Here is a 23,137-nt window from a genome sequence, read left to right as displayed (position 1 = left end):
CAGATTTATCAAGGATGTACAAGATTGATTTATTTGAATTCCAGCGGTTGTATAACATCTGTTTGTCGGAATTGCAATAGATGTATACCACGTATACCTATTAGGGGGTCGTTTATGCGATGCATTATTATTTTTGGTTTGACATCTGTTGCTTGGAGCATAGCAACCTGGTACTTCTCTTTCGAGAGTGAACAGAGGTGGCATGATTATTATGTGGTGCTCGCTACATACAACCAGTTGTATCTGTCCTATTATGAGATGTATGGACAACGATGAGAGCTTGTAATGCTACTATCGGGCCTTCAGGTTTGTGAGTATGAGTCTTTTGGTGGTGGGTGGTATGTGGCTGCTTGGTGATCCAGATTTTAATGAGGCTGTGTGTTGCTGGGAATTTGTCGGATGAAAGACAAAAAAGTTTGGTGATCGCTATATATGGCCTATTTCCTGGAGTTGGAGTTCTCGGTTCCTGGGCGATGATATACCAGAGGCCTTCTTCCCGCCCAGAACGTGGTCTAGATATAACAGACAAAGTGCCTGGTATTCGTCCATCTATTTGAATATATGTTTCCATTAGATCCTGAAATGATCATTGTCGTGTGTGGTAGGGATACCCCACTAATGAGACGAAGATGCATTGCTTTCCACTGTTGATGAGCTATACCTCACTTGCGTTAGGGAATCGCTTAATACTGATAAGATGATGTGTTTGGTGTTCAAGTGGAGGATGGCCTTGAGGATTGGCAGTTCTAAGTTGACCTGAAAGTAATGGTGCAACATTGGTTTCACTTGGTTACCTCTAAAAAGGACTGGCTTTCTATTTACTTACACCATTGCACTTCTACCCCACCTAGTGTTCAGCCTATCTATCCGATCACATACCCATCTATGATAACCCTCCTCTCCCAACATCCTTCTTGACATATACAATAGCATACACAATTACAAGACTTGAAGAAGCAAAACGACTCTTCTGCAATTCTTCAATCAGACTACTCAAATCTTTCGCACCCAACAACAGATATTCCCTCGCAAACTAAACTAACAAAGTGCACTTAGTGGAAATAAATCATGGATCGACAACAATAAAGGCTACGACCCTAGAACAGAGCTCAGATCCAGAGCTCAACTCAAGAGAAAACGTCTCTCAAGAACAGAAACCGAACGGCCAGCAAAAGGGCCCAAGACTCGAGATCTTATCGTCAAGATGTCTTTGAGTTCGGATGCCGGGAAGGCTTTTCTTGCGTTTCTCCCAGTATACCAAGTTGATTATTCTGTAGGGAGGAAGAAGACTGCGTCGATACAAATCGTGTTATATCAGCCCGAGAGTCGAGATATGCATTCCGAAAGCGGTTTGAGTTGCTGGATCTGCTCTGGAGGAAAGACTGAACGAACTGCAACCTGGAGATCCAAACACGGGGATGCTCATGTTTTGAAATTCGAGAGCCATGCTCGCTGTTGAATGAGACACTGGTATATCTTTGCCAGTGCCAAGGACGACGGAATCGATTGCGATCTCATTACACAACCGGAGTTAAAAAGGAAGTGTGAAAATTGTAGGCGGACTAAGAAACATTGCTCTTACAACAAGGATGTGAAGGATCACCATTGCGTTGTGTGCAATGCCAAACTCAAGTGAAGATCTGCATTGCTGGGCCTGCCAAGTATATACTTTAAGTCCGAGGCTATGGGTACCAGTGATGACAATGTAGCTACATCTGCTACGGCACCCATTAAAATTATGGGCTCTTCCGCCCGGTCTATTCCCGATATTCCCGAGTTAGAGATGCTGTTTACCCCGACCACTAATAAGCCCGCAAGCACACTGCCGGAGGTTCGATCAATTTATACCTCTTTAGCCCATCCGGTGAACTTCGAGTATGACTCCTTCGGGAATGGCTCACAGACCTGCCTCTGGTGCCATAGCTTTGCATACGGTATTATGGAACTGGGCAAAGGATGGGCGGAGGTTATGGATTTTGGCGATGGGTGACACATCGAGATCGGTGGTGGTCACGCTGCCCGCGGTCACGAGCCTGGCCGCATGTGCGTAACATGTGCTCTGGAGAGAATCTATGTTATGAAATGCTCTGATTATAGAATTGTTCCCCTCAGGAGATATACAATGTGGATTCTTTAATTTTGACGCAGCGTATAATAGTCTGGCACTGGGCCCAAGACAACGACCACCACAGTCAACCCATGGTGCGCTTTATGTCCCAGTCTTGCATTTTTTCTTATGCAGTGCGAGGAGCCTGTCTCCGGGACGTCCCCTGACGCAATTGGTTGTGGATTGCTTCTCTGCGAGCGATGCAAGATCCTGATCCACGCTTATCGTAGGAACCTTGCTCTCATGGCTGCGAAGAATGATCAAACAAACCCGAAGTTTGGATCTCGTGCAGAAGTTGAGTATCTCCTGCCTGGGAATAGTCTGCATAGGTTCTACACTGGGACATAAACAGTATTTTTCTTTCTTTCTTCTTTTCTTTTCTTTTTTTTTTCTTTCTTTGTTTCGCTGCTATTTTTATAAGTCACTGGAATTGGTCTGTTGCATTGGGAGTAGAGAAATTACATTTACCTAAACAATACACCCATTCACCTGTTAGTGCCATTCTCCTCCAAGTAGGATAATGTGAAAGCAACTCCAATACAGATGATGTCACTCAAAAGAGATCACAGCTGTCATATTCAAGGGCTCTTTGTGCAATATTGTGGGACTAGTTTGTCGACAGCAACAACAAAGACAGGGTGGAGGTTTGGATGTAGACCGCCATCGACTGGACTCGACTGAAATCGCCTATTTTCCCTTCGTCCCTTCTCCCTGCATTATCCCTGCATTCCCTTTGTACGCCCAACATCATCCCAATAGAATCACTGATGAATGATCAATGAATGTACCTATCCATAGTCTGTCTTCTATTGACAGCAGCCGCCCAGACTCTCGATTAAACCCTACTTGACGCTACCAGTTCTCCCCACCGCCGTCCACCAGTCAGCGCCCTGCAACCGCACTGACTAAACGAGTCGCCCGCCTGGAATCGGATTTTCTTATTTTCTCATTATTCGATTCCTGGCTTAACTCATTTTTCCTTCTCCCTCCACTTTTTTTTTTATTTTTTTATTTTTTTTTTTTTTTTAAAAAAAAATAAATGTAACCTTTCCCTGAATCTCTCACCGAATCCGATATCATTGGTGCGTCCCTTTCTCGACCTCATCCATCGTGCTACCTCGAGCTGCCACGAGACGTGCGCAGCTCACCGTCACGACGTCTTCCACAAAGCGCCGTAAGGTAGCAGAGCCTCGCAGACCAGGAGGAACCCTTCCGGGTTTGTCGTTTGCCTCGCAGGCCGGAAGACGTCACGGCCATCTCTCCTCTCCCTCGCCACCTAAAAACGATTGCCTTTCCTCTACCTCCGTTTCGAATCGAAGCCAGAGTTCCTCTTCCTCTCCGCCCCCTCGATATATTCCCGCCCATCTACAGGACGAAGTGCTGGGAAACAAAGCACAGGCCGCCGTCGCCGCCCGCTCGCCAACCCCGGATTCCGATCCCTCGGCCGCTTGCGCTGGACTCACCTTATCCAGCGACTCTGCGATCGACATGTCAGGCTCTGAGAAGAGAGATGCTAGTCTTCCGCCCATAGAGGGTGATGTCCGGTCGCCCTCGCCAGGCGTCAAACGGGTCGCGCTTGAAGTTGACGGTGATGTGGAGATGGATTTAGATTCGACAGGGAAGGCATCTCAGTCCCACCCCAACAGCACCAGCAACGATACAACAGAGTCAGAGGATGACATCAATGCAAACGATGGCAACTCCGGCTCGGATAACGTTTATCCCACCCCCTCAAGCATGTTCACGTACACAGCACCTACTGCAAATCGACACAGCTCCAAATCTCGATCTTCACCCGAGTCGATCCTTCCATCCTACGACGACCAGGTTGCTAAAGTTACCCTCCACATGGCACAACCACTGAAGGAGAAGCAAAAGGGATACGTGGTTTCCATGTCGTGGCTAAAGCGCGTGCTTGCCCGAAGCTCTACCTATCCCGACTTGACGGATAAGACGGCTATGGAAGGGGAGGTTGGCCCGGTCGACAACTCAGACCTCGTCCTAGTGACTGATCCCGCGAATGCTTGCTTTAAAGATGAGGCGAACGAGCCGTTCGTCCCACTTCGACCGGGATTACAGATAGGAGAGGATTTCGATGTTGTGCCCCAAGAAGGCTGGGATTTGATCCTCCAGTGGTATGGCCTGGCCGAACAGTCACCGGCTATTGTCCGCTACGCTCATGATACGAGTGTGGGAGGGGACTCCCAAAACATTCAATACGAGATCAACCCTCCGATATTCACTATCTTGAAGCTTCCTGGCTCGTCCGCTGGAGTCACCCCGCAGAGTTTGAAGGAGAAGACGATGAAGCCGGCCAGGTTGCTGTCGAGTAGACACACCAACTTCCAGAAGTGGTTGAAGGAAGCGAAAGGGTTGGCAAATATCGATATATCTACCAAGGTTCGTGTCTGGAGGATTCTAGGTGGTTTGGGCAGTGCCAGTGTGTCGGCTGCCATCACCCCAGCTGCCTCGCGTAGTGCATCCCCGGCTCCTGCAGCGTCGATTGTGGCCAACGCGGGCAACAGTCTCGTACTTGATCTCAACGCATTTCTGTCGCTGTCGGAAGGGGCTCAGCGGGAGTTGCTGGAGGAGGCCAAGGATCAGACCGCCAACCCCAACTACAACGGTCGAATGACACTTGATATCGCCGGACTGGGTGGTAGCGACGTTGTGGTGCTTGAAGAGCGAGTCCCCGGTGCTGGTAGTGGAGAGTGGGCATCAGAGGCGTCTAAACAGACGCTTAGCCGCCTCGGCGTGCCAACCGGCAGTCTGAAAAACGGTATCCCGTCAAAACTGAAGAATAAAAGTCCTACCAATAGTGGTCGGTCATCCCCCGTTTCAGAGCCTCCCCGAGGCAGACGAAAAGATGGGAAGCCTCGCGGCAATACCGGTTTGAGTAATCTCGGAAACACTTGTTACATGAACTCGGCTTTGCAGTGCGTGCGTTGTGTAGAAGAACTCTCTTACTATTTTCTAAGTATGTCCTTTCTGCGGTTTTACATATCCAATTTCAGCCACTAACCTTTCTTGCAGATGATGTCTACAAACAGGATCTTAATCCCAGTAATCCTTTGGCCCACAATGGGGAGGTGGCCAAGGCCTATGCAAATCTACTCCGTTTGATCTACGACGTAGCAGGCCAATCCTCTTTCGCCCCAAGGCAGCTTAAAAATACCATCGGTCGCTACGGTCCGGCATTCTCTGGTTATAGTCAACAGGATTCGCAGGAATTCCTTCTATTTCTCCTCGATGGCTTGCAGGAAGATCTGAACCGGATCCAGAAGAAGCCATACATCGAGAAACCTGATTCCACCGATGAGATGGTCCATGATAAGGCCGCGCTCGCAGAGTTCGCGAACAAATGCTGGGATATCTACAAAGCGCGCAACGATTCGGTCATCACCGATCTCTTTGCTGGCATGTACAAGTCCACCCTGCACTGTCCTGAATGCGACAAGGTCAGCATCATCTTTGACCCTTTCAACAACCTAACACTTCAATTGCCGATTGAAAATGTCTGGAGCAAGGAAATCTTCTATTTCCCTCTGAACCAGAAGCCGGTCCTGGTTGATGTGGAGATCGACAAAAACTCTAGCATCAAAGCCTTGAAGGAACTTGTTGCGAAGAAAACGGATTCGGATCCGCAGCGGTTGGTTATGGCTGAGATTTACAAGAACAAGTTCTACAAAGTTTTCGACAACAGCAGCTCAATCGCGGAATCTCAGATCAGTTCGAACGACGACATTGCAATCTATGAGCTCGAGTCGGTACCTACTAACTACAACCCAGACAAACCTCAGAGAAGCTTCTACTCTTTCGGTCGCTCTGACCATGACGAGATCCCTAGCCTTGAGTCCCCTAAGGCTGATCGACTGCTGGTGTCTGTGTTCAACCGCGTTGAACGGCCGAAGTCGAACAACCCGAAGAACGTGCTGCGGCAGCTTTTCGGAGTCCCCTCATTTATCGTTATTGATCGTCAGGATATTTATGACTTGGATGCCATCCACAAGAAGCTCCTTGCCGATGTTGCCTCTATGACCACTCGCGACTTCCTCAACGAACAAGTACCAGAAAGTACACAGGAAGAGACTGCCCCAGATGATTCGGACATCTCCGTGATGAATGAGGATGATGCGCGGTCAGCTGATTCAAAGATTAAGACGACGTCTGTGGACGGTGAGGAGGGCATGGTGGACGTTTCCATGCGCGATGCACCTGAGTCGCCCAAGGAAGCCAGCGCTACTCAGAGCTCTATTCCGCCTCACTTGCGCGGTCTTTTCGAGATCAAGCTCATCAAGAGCAATGAAGTGGTACCTATCGGATATTCCGCAGTTGAGGAAAACAAAGAGTATCCCAAGATGTCCTTCCGAATCAAGACAGCTCTTGTTAGTTCCCACGAGGTAAGTCATATGGCCTCATCATATTCACGAATAGAAATGATACTAACGGTGACACGCAGACTGAGGCCACATCCGACTACAGTTCGTCAATGACCACCGATGGTGTTCAAACAAGGGCGAACAACGAATCGAACAGCAATGGAACGGATAGCGGATCAGACACGTTCACCGAAGTTTTGCCCAAAAAGACCCCGAAAAGAGTAACCCAGACACGCCCTCTCATCCGTCCAGGCGAGGGTATTGTGCTGGACTGGAACGAGGATGTCTACGATGCTCTCTTCACGGGAAGCGGCAAGGAAAAAGACCCTGTTCGTGGGGCACCGACGTGGAAACACGTCGAGCGGATTCCGGATCCCGAATTGGCCAAGCGACGCCAACTGCGACAGACGCGTAAGAAGAAGGGCCTTACCCTCGACGAGTGTTTGGACGAATTCAACAAAGAAGAGATTCTCTCAGAGAATGACGCGTGGTATTGCCCCCGCTGCAAGGAGCATCGCCGTGCCAGTAAGAAGTTCGAGCTTTGGAAGACGCCGGACATTCTCGTCATGCATCTCAAGCGGTTTAGTGCCAGCCGGGGCTTCCGGGATAAGCTAGATGTCTTTGTTGACTTCCCCGTGGAGGGTCTCGATATGACGGGCAGGGTTGAGGCCCCTGAAGAAGGCAAGAGCCTGGTCTATGACCTCTTTGCTGTGGACAACCATTATGGTGGACTCGGTGGAGGCCACTATACTGCGTACGCGAAAAACTTCATGACTGGGCAGTGGAACGAGTACAACGGTAAGTTTTGGAATCGCGCTGTGGATGGAGAGATCCAAGCGGCTAACACGTGTAGACTCGTCGGTCTCGAGGCCTATGGACCCCCAGAGTGTGGTTACCTCGTCTGCGTATCTCCTTTTCTACCGTCGCCGATCTGACCGACCCCTGGGCGGCAAGATCCTGGAGGAGATCACGGAATCCTCGACGCGGCAAGGGAGCGAGTCTGATTCTACAAGTGAGTCGCGCGGCCAGTCACCGTCGGGGGACGGTCTGCGTCTCGGCGGCTCCTCCCTCAATGGGTCATCGAGCGCCTCAGCCGGAGTCGGAGCAGCTCACCAGTCGGGAGATGGTGGTTTGCGGGTTGGAGCACACGGGAAGAACGGGGGTGACGAGTCGCCTCCGGAATATTCCAACGACCTGACCAGCAGGGAAAAGAGCTTCGGCGGGGACAATCGACTGGAAGGTATGAATTTCGACGAAGACGAACCCAGTGATGGGGCGCAATCCAATCCGTTCCGCTTCCCTAGTCCGCCCTCGTGGTCATTCAATCGAGTCCTGGAAGCTCACGGCCCTTCACAGATGACGACAACACTTCCGGGATCTACCTCTGACGATGACCTTGATGACGATGCCAGCAACAAAGCTGTCGGTGGGGAGGACATGAGCGACTCGGACCTTCGCCTGGCGGCTTTGACCGACAGCCCTGGCCCTGGCGCGGCCTATCCAGGGACGCCCATGGAGGAGACATCTTTCCAGGACATTCCTCCTCTATTGGAAGCCAACGATGATGATGATGACGACGATCTCCCGGTGGTGGAGCTACGAGTGAACGATGAAGATCGGATAGTGTCTGACTGACCTGTTCGAATTTTTGGATGTGAAATGATGTATCTTTTTTTTTTTTTTTTTGGGCCCGTTGTCCACTGGTTGAGGGTTTCATAGGAAGTCAATGGTTCTGACTTCACTATAAATTATCTCCTTGCATGCATTTCCTTGATCCCGATGCAGGGTGGACGAGTGTGTACTGAAAGGACATGCTCGTGCTCTGAGGGTTTGGTTGTTTTGTCCGAGCTGTGGTGCATTTACATTGAGTTGGTGGAAGGAACTGTATAAAGAAAGCCTGGTCCGATGTTCTTAAAAGCCTGGTTGTGGTAGAGCAGCAGCTTTTGTTGCATATCATCATCATAAATGTGACCTCAGTTTTATGATGTTTAGTTAACTAGTTAACTATCTGAACTACCTCCCTCATGTAAGCAAGCCACTGTCATACGTCGGGTCAGATGATGCTCCGAGTCATCTGATGAATGCCTGATGAATGCCATGTATACGATATAAATATCGATGTCTCAGCCTCACCCAGCACTACATGTATAAAATAATCAATCAAATGAAGATGTCTCACTATCGTATCCTTCACACGACTAAATCGAAGTCCCACCCACTGGCATTCATACGACAAGATAAAAGTAATGCCCAGACCATCGCATCAGTATTATATCATCTGAAAAGATCAGTTAGCTCATCATCCTGTCCCAAAGTAACGTGATAAGCCACAAAATTACACATATATATGAAATAAATCCATTCCGCTCCTCATTCCTCATTCCTCATCCTTACCCTCCATCTATGTCTCTCATCCCACAATCTATTTACCATCTAGTTTCATACGATGGAAATGGCCCTCCCACTATCCAGATTCAGAATCTTTACTTCATTTATGGCTAGATCGGCTGCATCTGCACCTACATCTACATCTGTATCCAAGAATATAACAGGACAAGAAGATGGAAATCAAGATAGATCTTCTTCCGTACCTTTATCCTTCTCCTCATCCTCATCATCATCGACAATCCATCCACGATACAGTCCCTATCCTGATCCCCACCAGGAAACAAATGACTATCTAGAAGACGAAGAAGATGAAAAAAATAGCGACGTGAGCGTGCTTGATCTCGGTCCTAGCTTTACCTCTACCTCTATCTCTACTACTCCTCTTTCTGTTCCTGCCAATGTCAGTACCAATACGAAGGTAAGTACTGATGACAGTATCAATATTGGTGAATCCGAATGCGAATCCGAATCTATGACAACTCCTACAACGAGCCAGAATGAACAGCACCATGAGAATCAAACCAACGAGACGAACCCATCGATTAGACCGCTAAAACGCAAGTCCCATACAGGTGGTCGCTACGTTGCGGACTCTTTCTTCAAGATCGCCATTTCCTCGGGAAAAGGAAGACCTAAGATGAATCGTACGAGAACATCGTTTCGGAAAGGTGGGGCTTTGGAGGACTAATATCTCTTTCTTTATTCTTTGTTCTGGGTTATATATTCTTTGTTGTGTATTTATACTTGTGTGTTTATTTGCTGGTTTATCAAATGGAAGGTGTCATGTACATATGGATTTACGCTCTATTTGCGTTGCATAATCACTATCATTAGTTTTATTGAAAATTTTTAATGTTTAACGCTACCCATCACCCAAACCGTAGTTCTATCATACGGCAACAGGCCAGCCGTCAACATATTCTAACAGGTTATAACCCAGTCGAGCATCCTAAACCGTTAGTAAACCCCATATAATTCAGAGGCAAACTTACCCAGAATTCGTATCCAACAGTCTTGTTCACTACCAAAATTAGCTGCATTCTCCTATGCCACAGTAGAACTCACAGTAGTGATAGTACAGAATATCCACCTCCCCATCAGTCAACACTCCCTGACCACCAGGAGCATACACATCTCTATTCGAGCCATACACGATCTCTCCGCCGCCGTCCACCAAGTCCCTGCCCTGTTTATCCACAAAAGGGCCCCGTGGAGAGACAGATCGACCAACACGGATATTATACCTGCGACTGTTAGCACACCACCCGGCAAAATATTCACTTTTCTGTTACACACTCCATCCCCGGCTGTGGTAAATTCTGCGGGTCATACTTGCAGCATTTGCCCCAGCTAAACCAAAGATAATAATACGGCGCATGATAAGCAACAAACCCTCCCTCGACCGGATGTCCTCCCGAGGGATCTCCACATAGAGGATTCTCCTGAATCTGTCGAACAGGCAATATCACTTGCGGCTCATACGCCAAATGATGTGCCTCAGCTAGACTACCATTATCGATCGATACCAGGTCCTTGGACAATGGAATCTGCCAGATGCCGCTCCAATAGCTTCCGAAGGTCAGATACCCCCTGCCGTCGGTGGTGATGAAAACGCTTGGATCGATGGCATTCGACACATCCATTGGATATATGTCTGACCCTATCCCGGTACCAGAGTGGATGATAGCGCCGCGGTCGATCCAGGACCCCGGCCCAGGCGATGTAGACGTAGCGACGCCGATCGCGCTATCGCGACAGCCGGCCTGACTAACAGCGTAGTAGCAGTAAAACGTACCTTTTACTTCGATGGTGGTCGGAGCCCACGGAGCTTTGCGGTCGCCTTTGGGGATGATACTATCTTTATCTAATACGCAGTCGGTTTGTTTCCATGGTCCATCAAGTCCTGGGGCCTGGTGGATGACGAGGTGTTCTCCCACGCTGTAGGAATAGTAGGTGTTGCCGACTTTGATAATGTTAGGATCGTGAATACGGAGGTCAGTCCCACGCGCCGGAGCGAAATTCTCCAAGGAAGGGGTGGGATTTGGGCCAGCAAAGGACGCTGAACGATAAGATAAGAGGGTATTAGATACAATATATATAAACAGGAAGAATAAACCCAATGTAAGAGCCATCTTGGCACAGCGCCGCAGTTTGAGATAATGAAAGTATCTTAGGTCTGTCCTGGGATCGCCGATCACAGGGCGCGACACTGGGAAGTGACATAGTATCGTCGTGGTGGCCATTCTGGGCAGGAGCGCTCTGGCATGGATTTCCCACATTCAGATAGTTGGACTATCACCGTGGACATAAAATAAACCGCATGACGGACCATTCTTGATTGAGGGAGAATGCACCGACGTGGCTATCTAGAGACTGCGCAAGGATCGGCGGCTAGCAAGGATCATCAAGGTTGGGACCATCCCAATCCCTCACCATGCGCCTATCCGCAATCAAAGAAAGAATGACATACACTGGCTACATTCTTCAAATCAGAAACTACCGAGATTTACACCGGCGAAATCACATCCTCCATCCATCACAAACACGCCGCCGTGCCCTCGAAGAATATTGGAAATTCCCACCAACGCCCAGCATTCTTGATCTCCACATCTCTAGCAGAGGAGAACGAATAGAAGAAAATTAAACTATAAGGCCAAAACTACCGGACAACAATCTTCTCCACTTCGTCCTTGGCCTCTGTCCATGTCTCAAGATTCTTCCGTGCCCAGTCCAAGTGGCACCGGGCGTATGCGACCTGCCAGAGCATCATGATCAGTTATGGAACGAGTAAAGATTCGGTATGAGGGCATTGCATACCATGTACCGTCGTAGATCTGTCTCCTTGTCTTTCTGAAACCGCCTGAGGTCTTGCAGGACGCCTGCGCTAGCGTCTTTGACGTCTTTCTCGGATACCTCTAGTGCCTGTTCCAGCTATTGATGAAATCCGGTCAGCAAGAATGAGAAAACTGAGGACTGTAAAGATCGTAAACATACCTGGAGAAGGCTCTCCTTAGTTTTTCCGATCTGGTCGCGTCGCGTCCTTTCAGGGTCAACATCAACAAACCCATGGACTGCGTGACTGATACGACCAAAGATCTTGTTCGTCATGAAGGTTCCACTAGAAGTCTTGCGGTGTGCTGGAGATGCCGCATCGGGCCGCCGAGGCGGGGAAACTGGGGAAAGGTGCGGGTGAGAGCCGATGGATTCACCATGGGTAGGGGGAAAGTCGGAGTCGATCGACGCGGTGTCATCTGGACCACTGGGGTGTGCTTCTTCCTCGTGGCCACCAGGTGCACTGGTGGCAGATGAGGTGGACAAGGAACGTTGTTTGGTTCCTGCGGGTTGGGGAGATGAGCGGTTGAGATATTGCTCAATGCGTTTTGCCTCCATCTCGCTTCTTTCTAATGAATCGAGCAGCAGTTTCTTCTTCGCTAGCTCATCCCGTGTCATCTCCTCTTGCACCCGCTTGAGAACACGGTATCGCAGAACGCTGCGGACCACGCTGGCAAATTGAGCGCTTTCTCTCATGGGCTCCGCAAAGCTCGCGCCCAGGGAAGAGGACAGCTCCTCGGTTTCAATGTATGAAGTGTCCGCCGCCTGGCCGATCCGCTCAATGGCTGCTGCTACGGTGGGCGATTGCTCGGATAGAGAGAAGCCGTTGTATCGTGCACCCAGCTCCATCAAGTCGGCGGATAACGAGGATAGGTGGGCCAGTGTCCGTCGATTCACCTTCTCGATGTTGCCTTGGAGAAGAAGCTCGAGCTCGCGAGTAGAAGCCTCAAAGTTGACAAAATAGGGATCGAGATCCTTTTCGCTCAGCTTGCGAGAATCGGGTGGAAACCGTCCCAAAATGTTAGGACCAGGTGCATCGGTGGTGGGAGACGTGGCGGCTGACACTGTACCCGGAGTATTTTTGAGCTTTGAAGAGGCAGAGGGAATAGGCAACCATGCGTGTGCAGTGGTCGGATTCGCAGGGTCTAGTGGGGGCGCTTTCAGGTTGTTCTTGGGGACTGAAGATGCCGGATGGGAGTGAAGAACCTCGTTCTAGCGTACAATGTTAGTCCTTGCGGGGACAGGCTGGTTTGATGGCTGCATACCCAGCTAACATTGGGATCCAGAAATCTCCACCAGACACCATCATCTCGGACCTCCTTCATTGAGCGACACCGGTTCAGAAATACGGCCAACATACGCTTCCGGAGCTCTATGATGGCTATATCTTCCTTAGCCTTGGTGGGTTTCGCGGCATAGTCGGCCATTGTATGTTTCTCAGGAATAGGCGGGATAACGAGAGTAGGATGGAGGTTCACGAGTGTCTGTCGTAGCGAAGCGAATTCCGAGTACCGCCGTCGCACTTCCAGGTCCTAAAATCGTCAACTGCTGTGTATTTTAATATTGAAGTCGAAATTAGAGCCTACCCCTGTCCGTATGATGTAGACTATGAAGCTCCCGCCGCCCTCGTGGTTCTTTCCGGCATCCGTAATGAGAATCGGCATCTCCGGGTTTTCGTACAAGATCTGTTCTATGCGACTGTCATAAACGCTCTTGCGGGAGTAGCCATGTCCCCGTTGTTGGGCCCCGTAGCCCCCGTTTTCCTCGTCATCACTGAGGTCTCGCTGTTGTTCCGAGTAATCTGGTGGGTCCTGGGTGGAAGCTCGGCTGGAAGGCGACGGAGGGGTGTACTCGCGGTTATAGAGAGCTGGAGAAGTTAGCACACAACAAACTCCAGGGCGCACGCATTCCAATCCTTACGAGAGGATATTGTAGCCGAATGCAATGATTCGGAAAGATGGGCTTGGCCATCAAATGCGCCATAGGGATTGTTATCCTCGTCGTTCCACATGGTAGGCCGCAAGACTGGTCAAGGCAGCCTAGTTCAAGGAACTGGGTCAAGGGAGTATATCATAAACAATGAGCAGAGGCAGACACAAAGGACATACCAAATTTTCAATGACAGCAAAGTCTAGAAGAGCAAAGGGACGAAAGCCAGGAATCAGTAATAAGCATGGAAAGTCACCGCCTGGAGATTCGCGGGGACGAGACGTCACTGACTGCGGCACGTGAGACCATCTAGCGGTCCTCGTGACTGTTCAGGTAAAGCGTATCTTGGCAGCTTGGCATTGCCCCTTCGTGAAGCTTCATTCTTGCTCACAGCAAGTTTCTATCCACAGCTTATATTCTCCTTGTAGACTGTCTAAACTATGGTCTGCATCTTTCTACTTGGTCTATCACCACCCCAGATTGTGTTTGTGCTGCAGCCCATGCTTCCTTGATTAATTTGCATTGCATGTAGAGCTATTCCTTCCTGCCTCCCAGTTACCACGTGGTAATCACCAGTTAGTGCCTTTACTCTGCTGCTGGTTATTCTTCTGAGTTGTATTTCCTTCCCCTTGTACCATTCCATCATCTGCATGCCATCCACCTTGTGTCTGATTGTCGGCAGTCCATTCAGAGCTTTCGGGCTGATCGGGTGTCTGAGACCCGCCTGTCTCTCCAGCATTGCTCGACCATTCACTATCTGCTGGAGGTTGCCCTTCTGTTGACTGTGTAGCTGATGTATCCGCATTTGCCCACTCATTTTCAGTAGTAGTCTCCGCTGGCGCCGCACCATCGTTACGACTACCCCATTGATCTTGCTCAGAGGTAGAAATATATGTCTGCTGTTGCCGCGGTTGTTTCTGGCGCTGTTGTGTCTTTTTCACGTTGACAACTTTTGGCTTCCGTTTAGAGGAACCAGAAGGTCTCGCAGGCTGGGGAGATGATCGCGTCTGGGACCTCTCTTGTGTACGTCTTTGAGCCCGTCCTCGGGATATAGCCCTCAGCTCCATCTTCCTCTGTCGGACATCTGCACTGGCCTCCAGTAAACCGTCTCGAACTTCAGAGCGCCATCGGAGTGAGTAGAGCCAGCCGCATGCACATCCGGTGAGCGCGAGGATGACGATGGTGGCGATGATGAGATTATTGTTCATTGTAGAGGGACGGTCTATCAAAGTCGGATTAGTTGACCGGTCGAGTATGTCGTAGTGCAAACCACCAAGAGACAGACTGGTTTTAGTCGAATAAACTGATAACTTGGGCGCTCGTGATCACATGGGATATGTTCAATAGCTATCCATGACTTATCGTCGGTTTCATCAATCAAGAACTCAGAATGGTATAGAAAAGGGGATGTTCGAGATCTTGATGTTTTGAAGTGGAGGGTGTAGCAGTGAATATAATGGACAGAATCTAGACATGGCCCTCCATGCTAGTCACTAGCACCAAAAGCATACAGAACACCACACAAACATATCAGTGCTATTGTCTATAACTTTTTCTATACCAACCGTATAGCACTACAAATCCATAGCTCTCTGAATTCTAGAAAGCCAGTCAAAATGCAACGACGCCGCTTTCCCATGCATATATAGTAGCTGCAGTTTCTCCTTGAGCACGCTCTGGTTACCACCAAGATACCTATAAGCAGGGAACCTAGTCGATGCCATGACAGCTGCAAGGTTAATCAGTCGCACACCCAAAGTAAACGTCTCGGGCTTTGTAGCCCAGCCTATGAATCCGTCTTCTCCAGATATACCTGCAATAACTTCAATCAGATACGATAACCCGTCAGAAACCCATTGGAAGACTTCCTTCACCAAGCTCTCGTCAAACGAGCTTTCCGTCATCCCAGTAAAGCCCTGGACCATCTGTCAACGTCGCAGACCAGGTCGACGAAGAGATTTTGCTTTTCTTCCTCGAACAAAGTAGTGCTTTCTTTCCTGTACTCGGAAAGTAGGTCTGACACTGGAAAAAGTCTCATTCTTTGGGACGATCCACCAAATCGAGACTCTTGTCCAGTGATACAGTGCGTTATTCGGGTGCAGAGAAGGGAGGAAGAAGCATATTCTTCGACAATGAACTTAGAAAGAAGACCACTTGCGTTTAAAGGAGACAGAGTGACAGCCTTGGATGACGTAACGGATGAGTATGAGAGCACCCACGACGCTGTCAAGGCGGCAAGGTCCCTCAATTCCTCGTCGTCGTCGTTAAGCATATCATACAAGATCAAGTATAGTTCCAGGAAGACTTTTTCTGTGACAGGGGGCTTCCCCGTGGGACGCAAAACTTGCCCGAATGCCATTAGAGATGTGACAGCAGCATATCGAGTTGTGAATTCCTAGCTTCTATTAGTAGCAACTCACAACTCACATTGCTCAAAATAAAAAAAACCCCAGACTTACTGTTTCCTCTTCCATTGCAAATCGGAGTTTTATTGTCCACCTAGCAACATCTGTCTCTAAGTTTTGGCTCTGGTTGGACAGGACTTTGGCAGCGAGAAGACATCCTTGAAGACGTAATTCAGCGTCAGACCTGTACCGATTCAACATCAGTGCAGTGGTCGAGGGGTTGATTTGCTGATTTAATGCCCCCCATGGAAGATCTATCTCCTGGAAGTAGTCATAGCGAAAATCAAGCAGTATTTCCAAAGACGATGCCAGACTAGCAATCGCGGATGACTTGACTTCCTCGGAATAATCCCCTATTATGACTTCCGAGTAGACATTAAGAAGGATTTTCATGTAGCCCTGGTTCTCACCGAACACATTGTGCAGTTTTTCTAGCAACCACGCACCAGCGTTCGTGTCAAACTCGGAGACTTTTCGAATAAATGGCTCCAAACCCATGGATTCACCGGTCCCGAGCATTCGCATAATTGCTGCCCACGACAGCGCTCTTCTAAGAAGGGATGCTGCACGTGTTGTGCTCAGCGATCTCCATGATGGATGAGATGACTCGAAGATGAAGTCCAGGATACCATTGAAGGAATGCGCATTAAACACATCGTTGAGCGTAGCAATCATTTTTTCTAGAGAATTTAGGAGCAAGTCGCAGTCATAGGACACGAATATCTCACCTTCTGAACCTGACTCGAAACTCTTCTCAACTGTCTCAGTCAAGATTTCCACAATGGTAGTAGCAACAAACGGCGATTCAGCACGATGGAACAGAACCGTAAATGTTTGGCTCATAATGGATAATATCTCATCGATATGTTCTGTGATCATGTAAGCTAGAAACGACAAGAGGCCATCCAATTGAAAACCTACTATTCCAAAGAGAATTAGAAACGCATGCAAATCTACGAAGGGCGTATTTCACACAAAGCGCTTGGCCGTGGAGGTAGTTCTGTGCTTTCGAATCTCGGTCGACCTCGAGGAGTGTGCCAATATCATGGAAAATGTCCGAACGATTCATTATCGACGCATAAACTCGAGCTGCGTGCTCTCTGATGCCCCAGACCGGGCTACTAAGTTGCGTCTGGACCAGTCCGAGAATCATCTTATCGTCGACATCGTACACATTTGGCACTTTTTCTGCAATTAGCTCCAATGCTGGGAACACCCGTTCTGTGACAATAGAGTGATCTTCCTGTTCGGCGATATTCCGCGTGACTTGTTCAGAGAGGAGACTTGATAGCAACTGAACCAAGCCTGGGTATTTCTGAAAGGAGACTCTGGCGCCAGGCTCCGATCCGGACTTGCCACCAAATCCCAGGCCCGTGCCGGTGCGGCAAATACGCGTCAGTAAAGCACGGAAGAGCATCAGTCCGCAATTACGGAGAGCCCATCTAAGTTAAGTCAGCATCTCAGACAATATACGGTTGACAATGACGATTTCATTTTTATCACATACATGGGTGACCCAATCCGCTCAGCTGACAAAACCAATGTGGACATGATAAAAGGCTCTGTGAAAGGCCCCAGTTTGGTGTTTGTGAAAATGTCTTTCAAGCAATTCATCGCATGGACTTGAGGCAATTCCAGGTCTTGGCTGCTACTATCATGTTCTGCTGGTATATGAGAGATCTCATGTAAGTCATCCATGACCTTTTGGAATAGTGGCCCTGAAGGTTGAGATGAAACAATACCCGTGATCAAAGCAGGAAGGCCAGCTGATCGACGTGTAAGTTTTCCGGCCGTGTCAAATATGATTCTTCTTGCATCCTATCATCGATTAATTGGGTTCCGCTCTAGAGACAATCATTCGATCGACCTCACGCACCTGGTACCATTGATTGGGCAACTCTGAAATATCTGGGTCATTTGACAGGCCACACCGTGAACAACACGTAGCAAATGTTTGAGACACCGTCGAGAATGCCCCTCGGTGACGGAGTTCAGCAAGTTGGGTAAAGCTCGTTGTTCCTATTTTCTCGTAATCGCCATATCCCAACCCTAGAGACCCTTGCGGGCCATACGAGTTGTTGGCAAGCGTTGTATAAAGAAGAAGACTATACCCGTCAGTAGCGAACATGTATATAAAGAAAAGAGGTGTACCTCGCCTCCCGGAGAGCACGCCAGGAGTATGAAAGGATATCTTTGGGCCCAACAGAAAGACCTTCGGCAGGCTCGTCGGTGTGACCTTCGGGGGAATCGATGCAAAGCACAGGTTTCACTTCATTCCAAATCTTGTCGCAGATAGAGACGATCCTTGTGTGAACAATCCTCCAATTCTCATGTGCTGTTAATGTGGACTCTGGTATTAACCTGTGGAAATCCGCTGTTGATATAATGTATCTAAGTGCTGTCAGTCATGCGTATCCACTGTAAGTTCTCACTTCGTAAGTACCTGAGAGCTGAAACATAGCCATGCAGAGGCGCATCACGCAAGGAATATTGGAAGCTAGCTCCCGGGAGAGACAGCTTTTCTTCCAATCTCTTCAGAATAGCATCAACCACTCCTGATTTGGTTTCCCACCATTGTGTGGCATTCGGGCTTTCTTGTTCTGCTGTGCAGAAAAAGATGTGATACAGACGAGCAACAGTATCCGCATAATCTGCTCTGCTTGTTCTACTTGCCATTTGCTCTGCTGTAGCCAAAGCACCCAGTAGTTGGATCTTTTCTGAGGAATTGCTTCCCAATTGTATGCCACCACTCAGCAAAATATCTCTTGGGAATAGATTCACAATAGTAAGAGATCTCGCCCGCACCTCTTCAAATGGATCCAGCAAGAGGTCAACAAGCAGCCTTAAAAGTGTAGGCTCGAAAATTTCCACGTTGAGTCTCCATTTAGTGTAGTTGCCTTCATTTTTGCTCACGATGCTGCCTTCGAAACGAGTATCAAGACCGGATTCTAAAAGAAGGATCAACGTCTTTAAAGATGTGATATGTCGAGGGTAGGACGCTGTGGGCTGTAGGTCAGCTTTCAAAAAGTCCAAGTACTCTTTCAAGCACTGCCGGGTTTCTACATCGTCCCGCGCATAATTTGGTGGCTGTTTCTTGTTAACTGATGCTCTCACATCGGTCCAGTTCTGTTCACTGCTCATGATACCGCCTTTCAAGCGTGGGATTAATTTACGTGTAATACTCAGTATTTCTCCCCTTGAATATGCGTCCGATTCCGCATGCATAGAGGGCAAACCCTTCAAAATTGCTCTCATAGTACCCGACGAAAATGGTTTCGTCGTGGCATTGGCAGTTATGAGTAACGAAAGAGCTGCAATTCTGATACTAAAATCCCGGTGAAAAAGGAATTTCCCAATGATCTCACTCTTTAAAACGAGCCCGGCCTCCTCTTCCCCATTGCCAGTAATGCTGGCTTTAGGGGAGGAATCTACAGCATGGTAAGCAAGATTTCATGGACATGATATGCAACACCTGCAAACTTACGATCTTCATGAACCAGACCAATCTTCTTTGCCATCTGCAAAGACGTAAACAGAAGTGTGAGTTCGTCAACCGGAGCATCGTGCATGTCACCAGTCAAGAGAATCTCTAGAGGTAATTGGTTTATGAAGAGATTGAAACCACTGGGGTCGATACTGAACAGAGGATGAAGGAAATAAGCAGACATAGGCTCAAGAAGGTTCATATTCTGTAGCACAATGTGTCTGACCGGCGCCACCCAAATCGACAACAAGTTTTGTACCTTTTCGCGAGAGTGAAGAGTCTGGGGCAATGTCTTAACCCTTTGGAAGAAAGCTGTCAGTGTGTCTCCGGGACCCGCAGCCAGCTCAAAGCTCTTTGCTTGTGTTAATAATGCCAGCACAAATATTTCGGTGGCTATTCGTTGGGAAGGACTTGGTATGTCTTTGGAGGCCTTCTCAGAAAACTGAGTTATATCTATCGATAGCGCTTTACAATCCTCTTGAAAAAGAGGAACCCATCGGCTGCGATTTTCTAGAAGCCAGGTCTCAACCATGACGATGAGATCAATAGGTGAGATTGCACTCTTGCGTATTAGAATCTCGAGTGTAACAAGACAAGCTTTGAGTTGAGAACGGCGCTCGCCAAGGATAACGCTAGGAACTGTAGCGTCTATGACCTTAGTCTTAACATATCGTCGGTCAGACTCCTGCTCATTCTTGACTAGCAGGACAACTAATGACTCCAGGAGCTGCTTCATAGGTTTGGGCTTTCCGTCCTTGAATCGAACCAAGAAAGCCTCGAACACAGAAAGCCATGTTTCGCACGAGAAAACAAGTTGCCTTGTCCCTTCGAACTTCGAAATACGCGCAGCATCGAGAAATGCGCTCAATGTGTTGCAAGAAGCCGATGTATGACTATGCGATATAGATGCTGTCGCAAATGTCTTCAGCAGACATTGCCATACCATGTTGACCTTTCTTTTAGGAGATTAGGACACGTTCTTCAATGCTTTACCTCTAAATTCCTTCCCCCCCCCCCCCAAAAAAAAAAAAAAAAAAAAAAAAAAACTCACTGCATATCCTGGCATGTCTGAGTAAATCGTCCCAAAGGACCTTTACTGATTTCCAGCAGGGTCTTCTCAGGTACAACCTGTATGCTTTGCGCTATCTCCTCCATTTTGATGTACCCCGCGTCACCTTGGACGCTAGACACTGCGTGGTTTTCCATTGCCTTACAAACTCCACATGTCAAGAGCAAGTACGTTAGCCTCCGACAAAAAAAATCAATCAAAAATTATACCCAGAAGCTCGCTCCCCGCGTTAGAGATCTCAATTTGCCTCTTGTGGATTTTCCAGGCGGATCCCCCAAAGCGGGTTAGTGTCGGCCAAAGCCTTTTCCCGACTCCGGAGAACTGCGTGATCGGCTCGTCACGGGGCTGAAAGTTTTGTCCTGTTCTTCGACTCAAATTATTCCCAGGCCAAACCGTGACTGAGCACCTACTGTACGGGGTGGCATTAATCGCCTCTTGTCCTCAAATTTTTCTTTCCTGATTGTATTGATTGTAATTAATTTCCTCCCACTGCCTCCACAATGTCTATTTGGGATTCGTTCAGTGGCCGCAAGCAGTCCAAAGGCCCCGATGTGCTAGACCCTTCAAACACTCCAGATGCTACGTCTTTCCTTTCAGACGTCGCCATCCCCGATCCTACACAACTCCATCCCCTGGCCGGCTTAAACCAGGATACTCTCGACTACATTACTCTGGAAGATTCCGCTCTTGATGAACTCCCTGGCTCGCGATCTGTCCTGCCATCTCGAGGATGGTCGGATGACCTGTGTTACGGAACCGGAACCACCTACCTTACTGCGCTTACTCTTGGAGGAGCGTGGGGACTTGCCGAAGGAATGAACAAGACGCCTGCTGCAGCACCTCCGAAAATTCGACTCAACGGTGTTCTGAACTCGATCACGAGGAGAGGTCCATTCCTTGGAAACTCCGCCGGTGTGGTTGCTATGGTATATAACGGGTTTAACTCTTCGATTGGCTATGCACGTGGAAAGCACGATTCTGCAAACAGCATTGTAGCCGGAGCTCTCAGTGGAATGCTCTTCAAAAGCACCCGAGGACTTAAACCGATGATGATTTCCGGTGGCATTGTGGCCTCCATTGCCGGTGGTTGGGCCGTATGCGCTCCTTCTTTCCTGTTCGGATAGAAACAGATGCTAATCATGCAATAGGTTGTGAGGAAGACCTTCCTGTAAAATGGCAGCCTGTTCAGTACATCCTAAAATCAGCCGAATCGACATCCTATCGTCAACAGTCGTCGGATATACATGTCCATTATGGGTCTGTTTCAGCAAAGCGGGAGGGTGTTGTATTATTTTATCTTTTTGGTTCACCCTGTATTAGAACGATTCCTTTTGTCCTTCCCGAATCTCCTCGCTCCGGCGCTCGAAGCATATTGAATTTTGCATTATCCATGGTTGGGACCGGCATGGTAATGGGTTTTGATAACTTTTCATGTACATATAACGGTCTCCTGCGTTTGTGTTCCTGGCAAAAACTGTTGCAGGTTTCTATCGTCTTACCAGGTAGCCTTAATGAGAGAGGAGCTCAATGAAAATTGTGATTATCATTTACACATCAGTCCTAGGTTTATCCCGTGTACGGAAGTTGAACGATTTCTTTTGTAAGACGTCGGAAGGATGAACGCTCCAGCCGCAATACCAAAATGAATCTGAATGATATCTAATCTAACATGTCAATGTGCACAAGAAAACGGTATGAAACCAGCTGTCAAATTATCTTTGGATCTTTATGTATTGTAGACTAACAGGAATATCTCTCATTCATCTCTATACTAGCCGACGGCAAAAATTTGCCTTGAAAATTATTTAGCAGATGTGACAAGCACACAAGTCGAGAGGTCTTATGGCAAGAACATTCAGGGGGATAATAGCGTGGGCTAGGTAACAAATACCTATCTACCATGAAGGGCAGACTTATTTCAAGAGAAATGCGACTTTGACATCTGGACGCAGAAAATACGGCAAAATAGGCAATAGAAATAATTTGTATCTACGGGACAGAGAATTATATTCTAGGAATCTGTTCACTTCTCAACCTACGGATGTACATACTAGCCAGACAGGCTTCTGGATGTTAAAATATTTCCCAGTTCACTGCCTCATAGAATTCTTTATCCTTAATTAGATTAAATTCAAATATTGATAATAGAGAGCACAGAGAAACTACTTCAATCACTAAAATGGAGCATGTGGGCTAATGCCTCCTAGCATGGAGCTTGTCATAATAGGTACAGAGACAATCACAACAGTAGTAAAACATGTAGGAAACTTCTTGCAAATTTGCATTTAATGCAGTGATTGGTAGGTCTCAACTTCCATCGCTTCAACTATTTATATCGCAAAGTTTCACTGGAATAAGTCATAGATACCAATTGGGTTTACATAATTATGTTCAGCAATGGCACAGGTTCATTATGCTATATATATGTGTGTGAATAACTATTAAGGCTTGCTAGTATACCAGGAAAAGTAGGTCTTGGAAATTGTGGGAACACGGGGCAGTTAATATTCAGAACACCCACGCATCTCCGTGTACAGAGACTAC

At 48.1% G+C, this 23,137-nt stretch overlaps 6 protein-coding genes across 6 annotated transcripts; 2 read left to right on the top strand and 4 right to left on the bottom strand.

The window, feature by feature from the left end:
• Positions 1 to 1,684: 1,684 nt before the first annotated feature.
• Positions 1,685 to 8,121, top strand: UBP12 (putative ubiquitin-specific protease UBP12; the record flags this gene model as incomplete). The annotated part of the gene is made up of 5 exons (XM_033572831.1): positions 1,685 to 1,966; positions 3,251 to 5,084; positions 5,141 to 6,507; positions 6,567 to 7,284; positions 7,340 to 8,121. 5 exons carry the CDS (start codon positions 1,685 to 1,687, stop codon positions 8,119 to 8,121), a joined length of 4,983 nt encoding a protein of 1,660 aa, XP_033423383.1.
• A 1,642-nt stretch (positions 8,122 to 9,763) lies between these two features.
• Positions 9,764 to 11,117, bottom strand: ATNIH1004_008217 (arabinan endo-1,5-alpha-L-arabinosidase; the record flags this gene model as incomplete). The annotated part of the gene is made up of 5 exons (XM_033572830.1): positions 9,764 to 9,823; positions 9,867 to 9,895; positions 9,940 to 10,118; positions 10,207 to 10,933; positions 10,991 to 11,117. The coding sequence occupies 5 exons, from the start codon at positions 11,115 to 11,117 to the stop codon at positions 9,764 to 9,766; spliced, it is 1,122 nt and encodes a 373-aa protein (XP_033423382.1).
• A 416-nt stretch (positions 11,118 to 11,533) lies between these two features.
• On the bottom strand, positions 11,534 to 13,717 carry ATG20 (PX and BAR domain-containing protein; the record flags this gene model as incomplete). The annotated part of the gene is made up of 6 exons (XM_033572829.1): positions 11,534 to 11,629; positions 11,692 to 11,805; positions 11,869 to 12,918; positions 12,972 to 13,238; positions 13,293 to 13,573; positions 13,627 to 13,717. The coding sequence occupies 6 exons, from the start codon at positions 13,715 to 13,717 to the stop codon at positions 11,534 to 11,536; spliced, it is 1,899 nt and encodes a 632-aa protein (XP_033423381.1).
• A 487-nt stretch (positions 13,718 to 14,204) lies between these two features.
• On the bottom strand, positions 14,205 to 14,843 carry ATNIH1004_008215 (uncharacterized protein; the record flags this gene model as incomplete). The annotated part of the gene is made up of 1 exon (XM_033572828.1): positions 14,205 to 14,843. One exon carries the CDS (start codon positions 14,841 to 14,843, stop codon positions 14,205 to 14,207), a length of 639 nt encoding a protein of 212 aa, XP_033423380.1.
• Positions 14,844 to 15,209: 366 nt separating this feature from the next.
• Positions 15,210 to 20,470, bottom strand: ATNIH1004_008214 (THADA/TRM732 family protein; the record flags this gene model as incomplete). Its single annotated transcript, XM_033572827.1, has 10 exons — positions 15,210 to 15,551; positions 15,578 to 16,030; positions 16,095 to 16,720; positions 16,769 to 16,960; positions 17,016 to 17,482; positions 17,548 to 17,858; positions 17,917 to 18,145; positions 18,402 to 18,431; positions 18,484 to 19,468; positions 19,525 to 20,470. 10 exons carry the CDS (start codon positions 20,468 to 20,470, stop codon positions 15,210 to 15,212), a joined length of 4,581 nt encoding a protein of 1,526 aa, XP_033423379.1.
• A 623-nt stretch (positions 20,471 to 21,093) lies between these two features.
• On the top strand, positions 21,094 to 21,765 carry TIM23 (protein transporter TIM23; the record flags this gene model as incomplete). Its single annotated transcript, XM_033572826.1, has 2 exons — positions 21,094 to 21,687; positions 21,742 to 21,765. The coding sequence occupies 2 exons, from the start codon at positions 21,094 to 21,096 to the stop codon at positions 21,763 to 21,765; spliced, it is 618 nt and encodes a 205-aa protein (XP_033423378.1).
• Between the last annotated feature and the right edge of the window lie 1,372 nt (positions 21,766 to 23,137).

The sequence above is a fragment of the Aspergillus tanneri genome, assembly GCF_003426965.1.
Source record: "Aspergillus tanneri strain NIH1004 chromosome Unknown AapTan_6_pilon_pilon_pilon, whole genome shotgun sequence".
NCBI lineage: Eukaryota > Fungi > Ascomycota > Eurotiomycetes > Eurotiales > Aspergillaceae > Aspergillus > Aspergillus tanneri.
The sequence above is the reverse complement of the archived record's forward strand: the minus strand, read 5'-3'. Positions and strand labels throughout refer to the sequence as shown.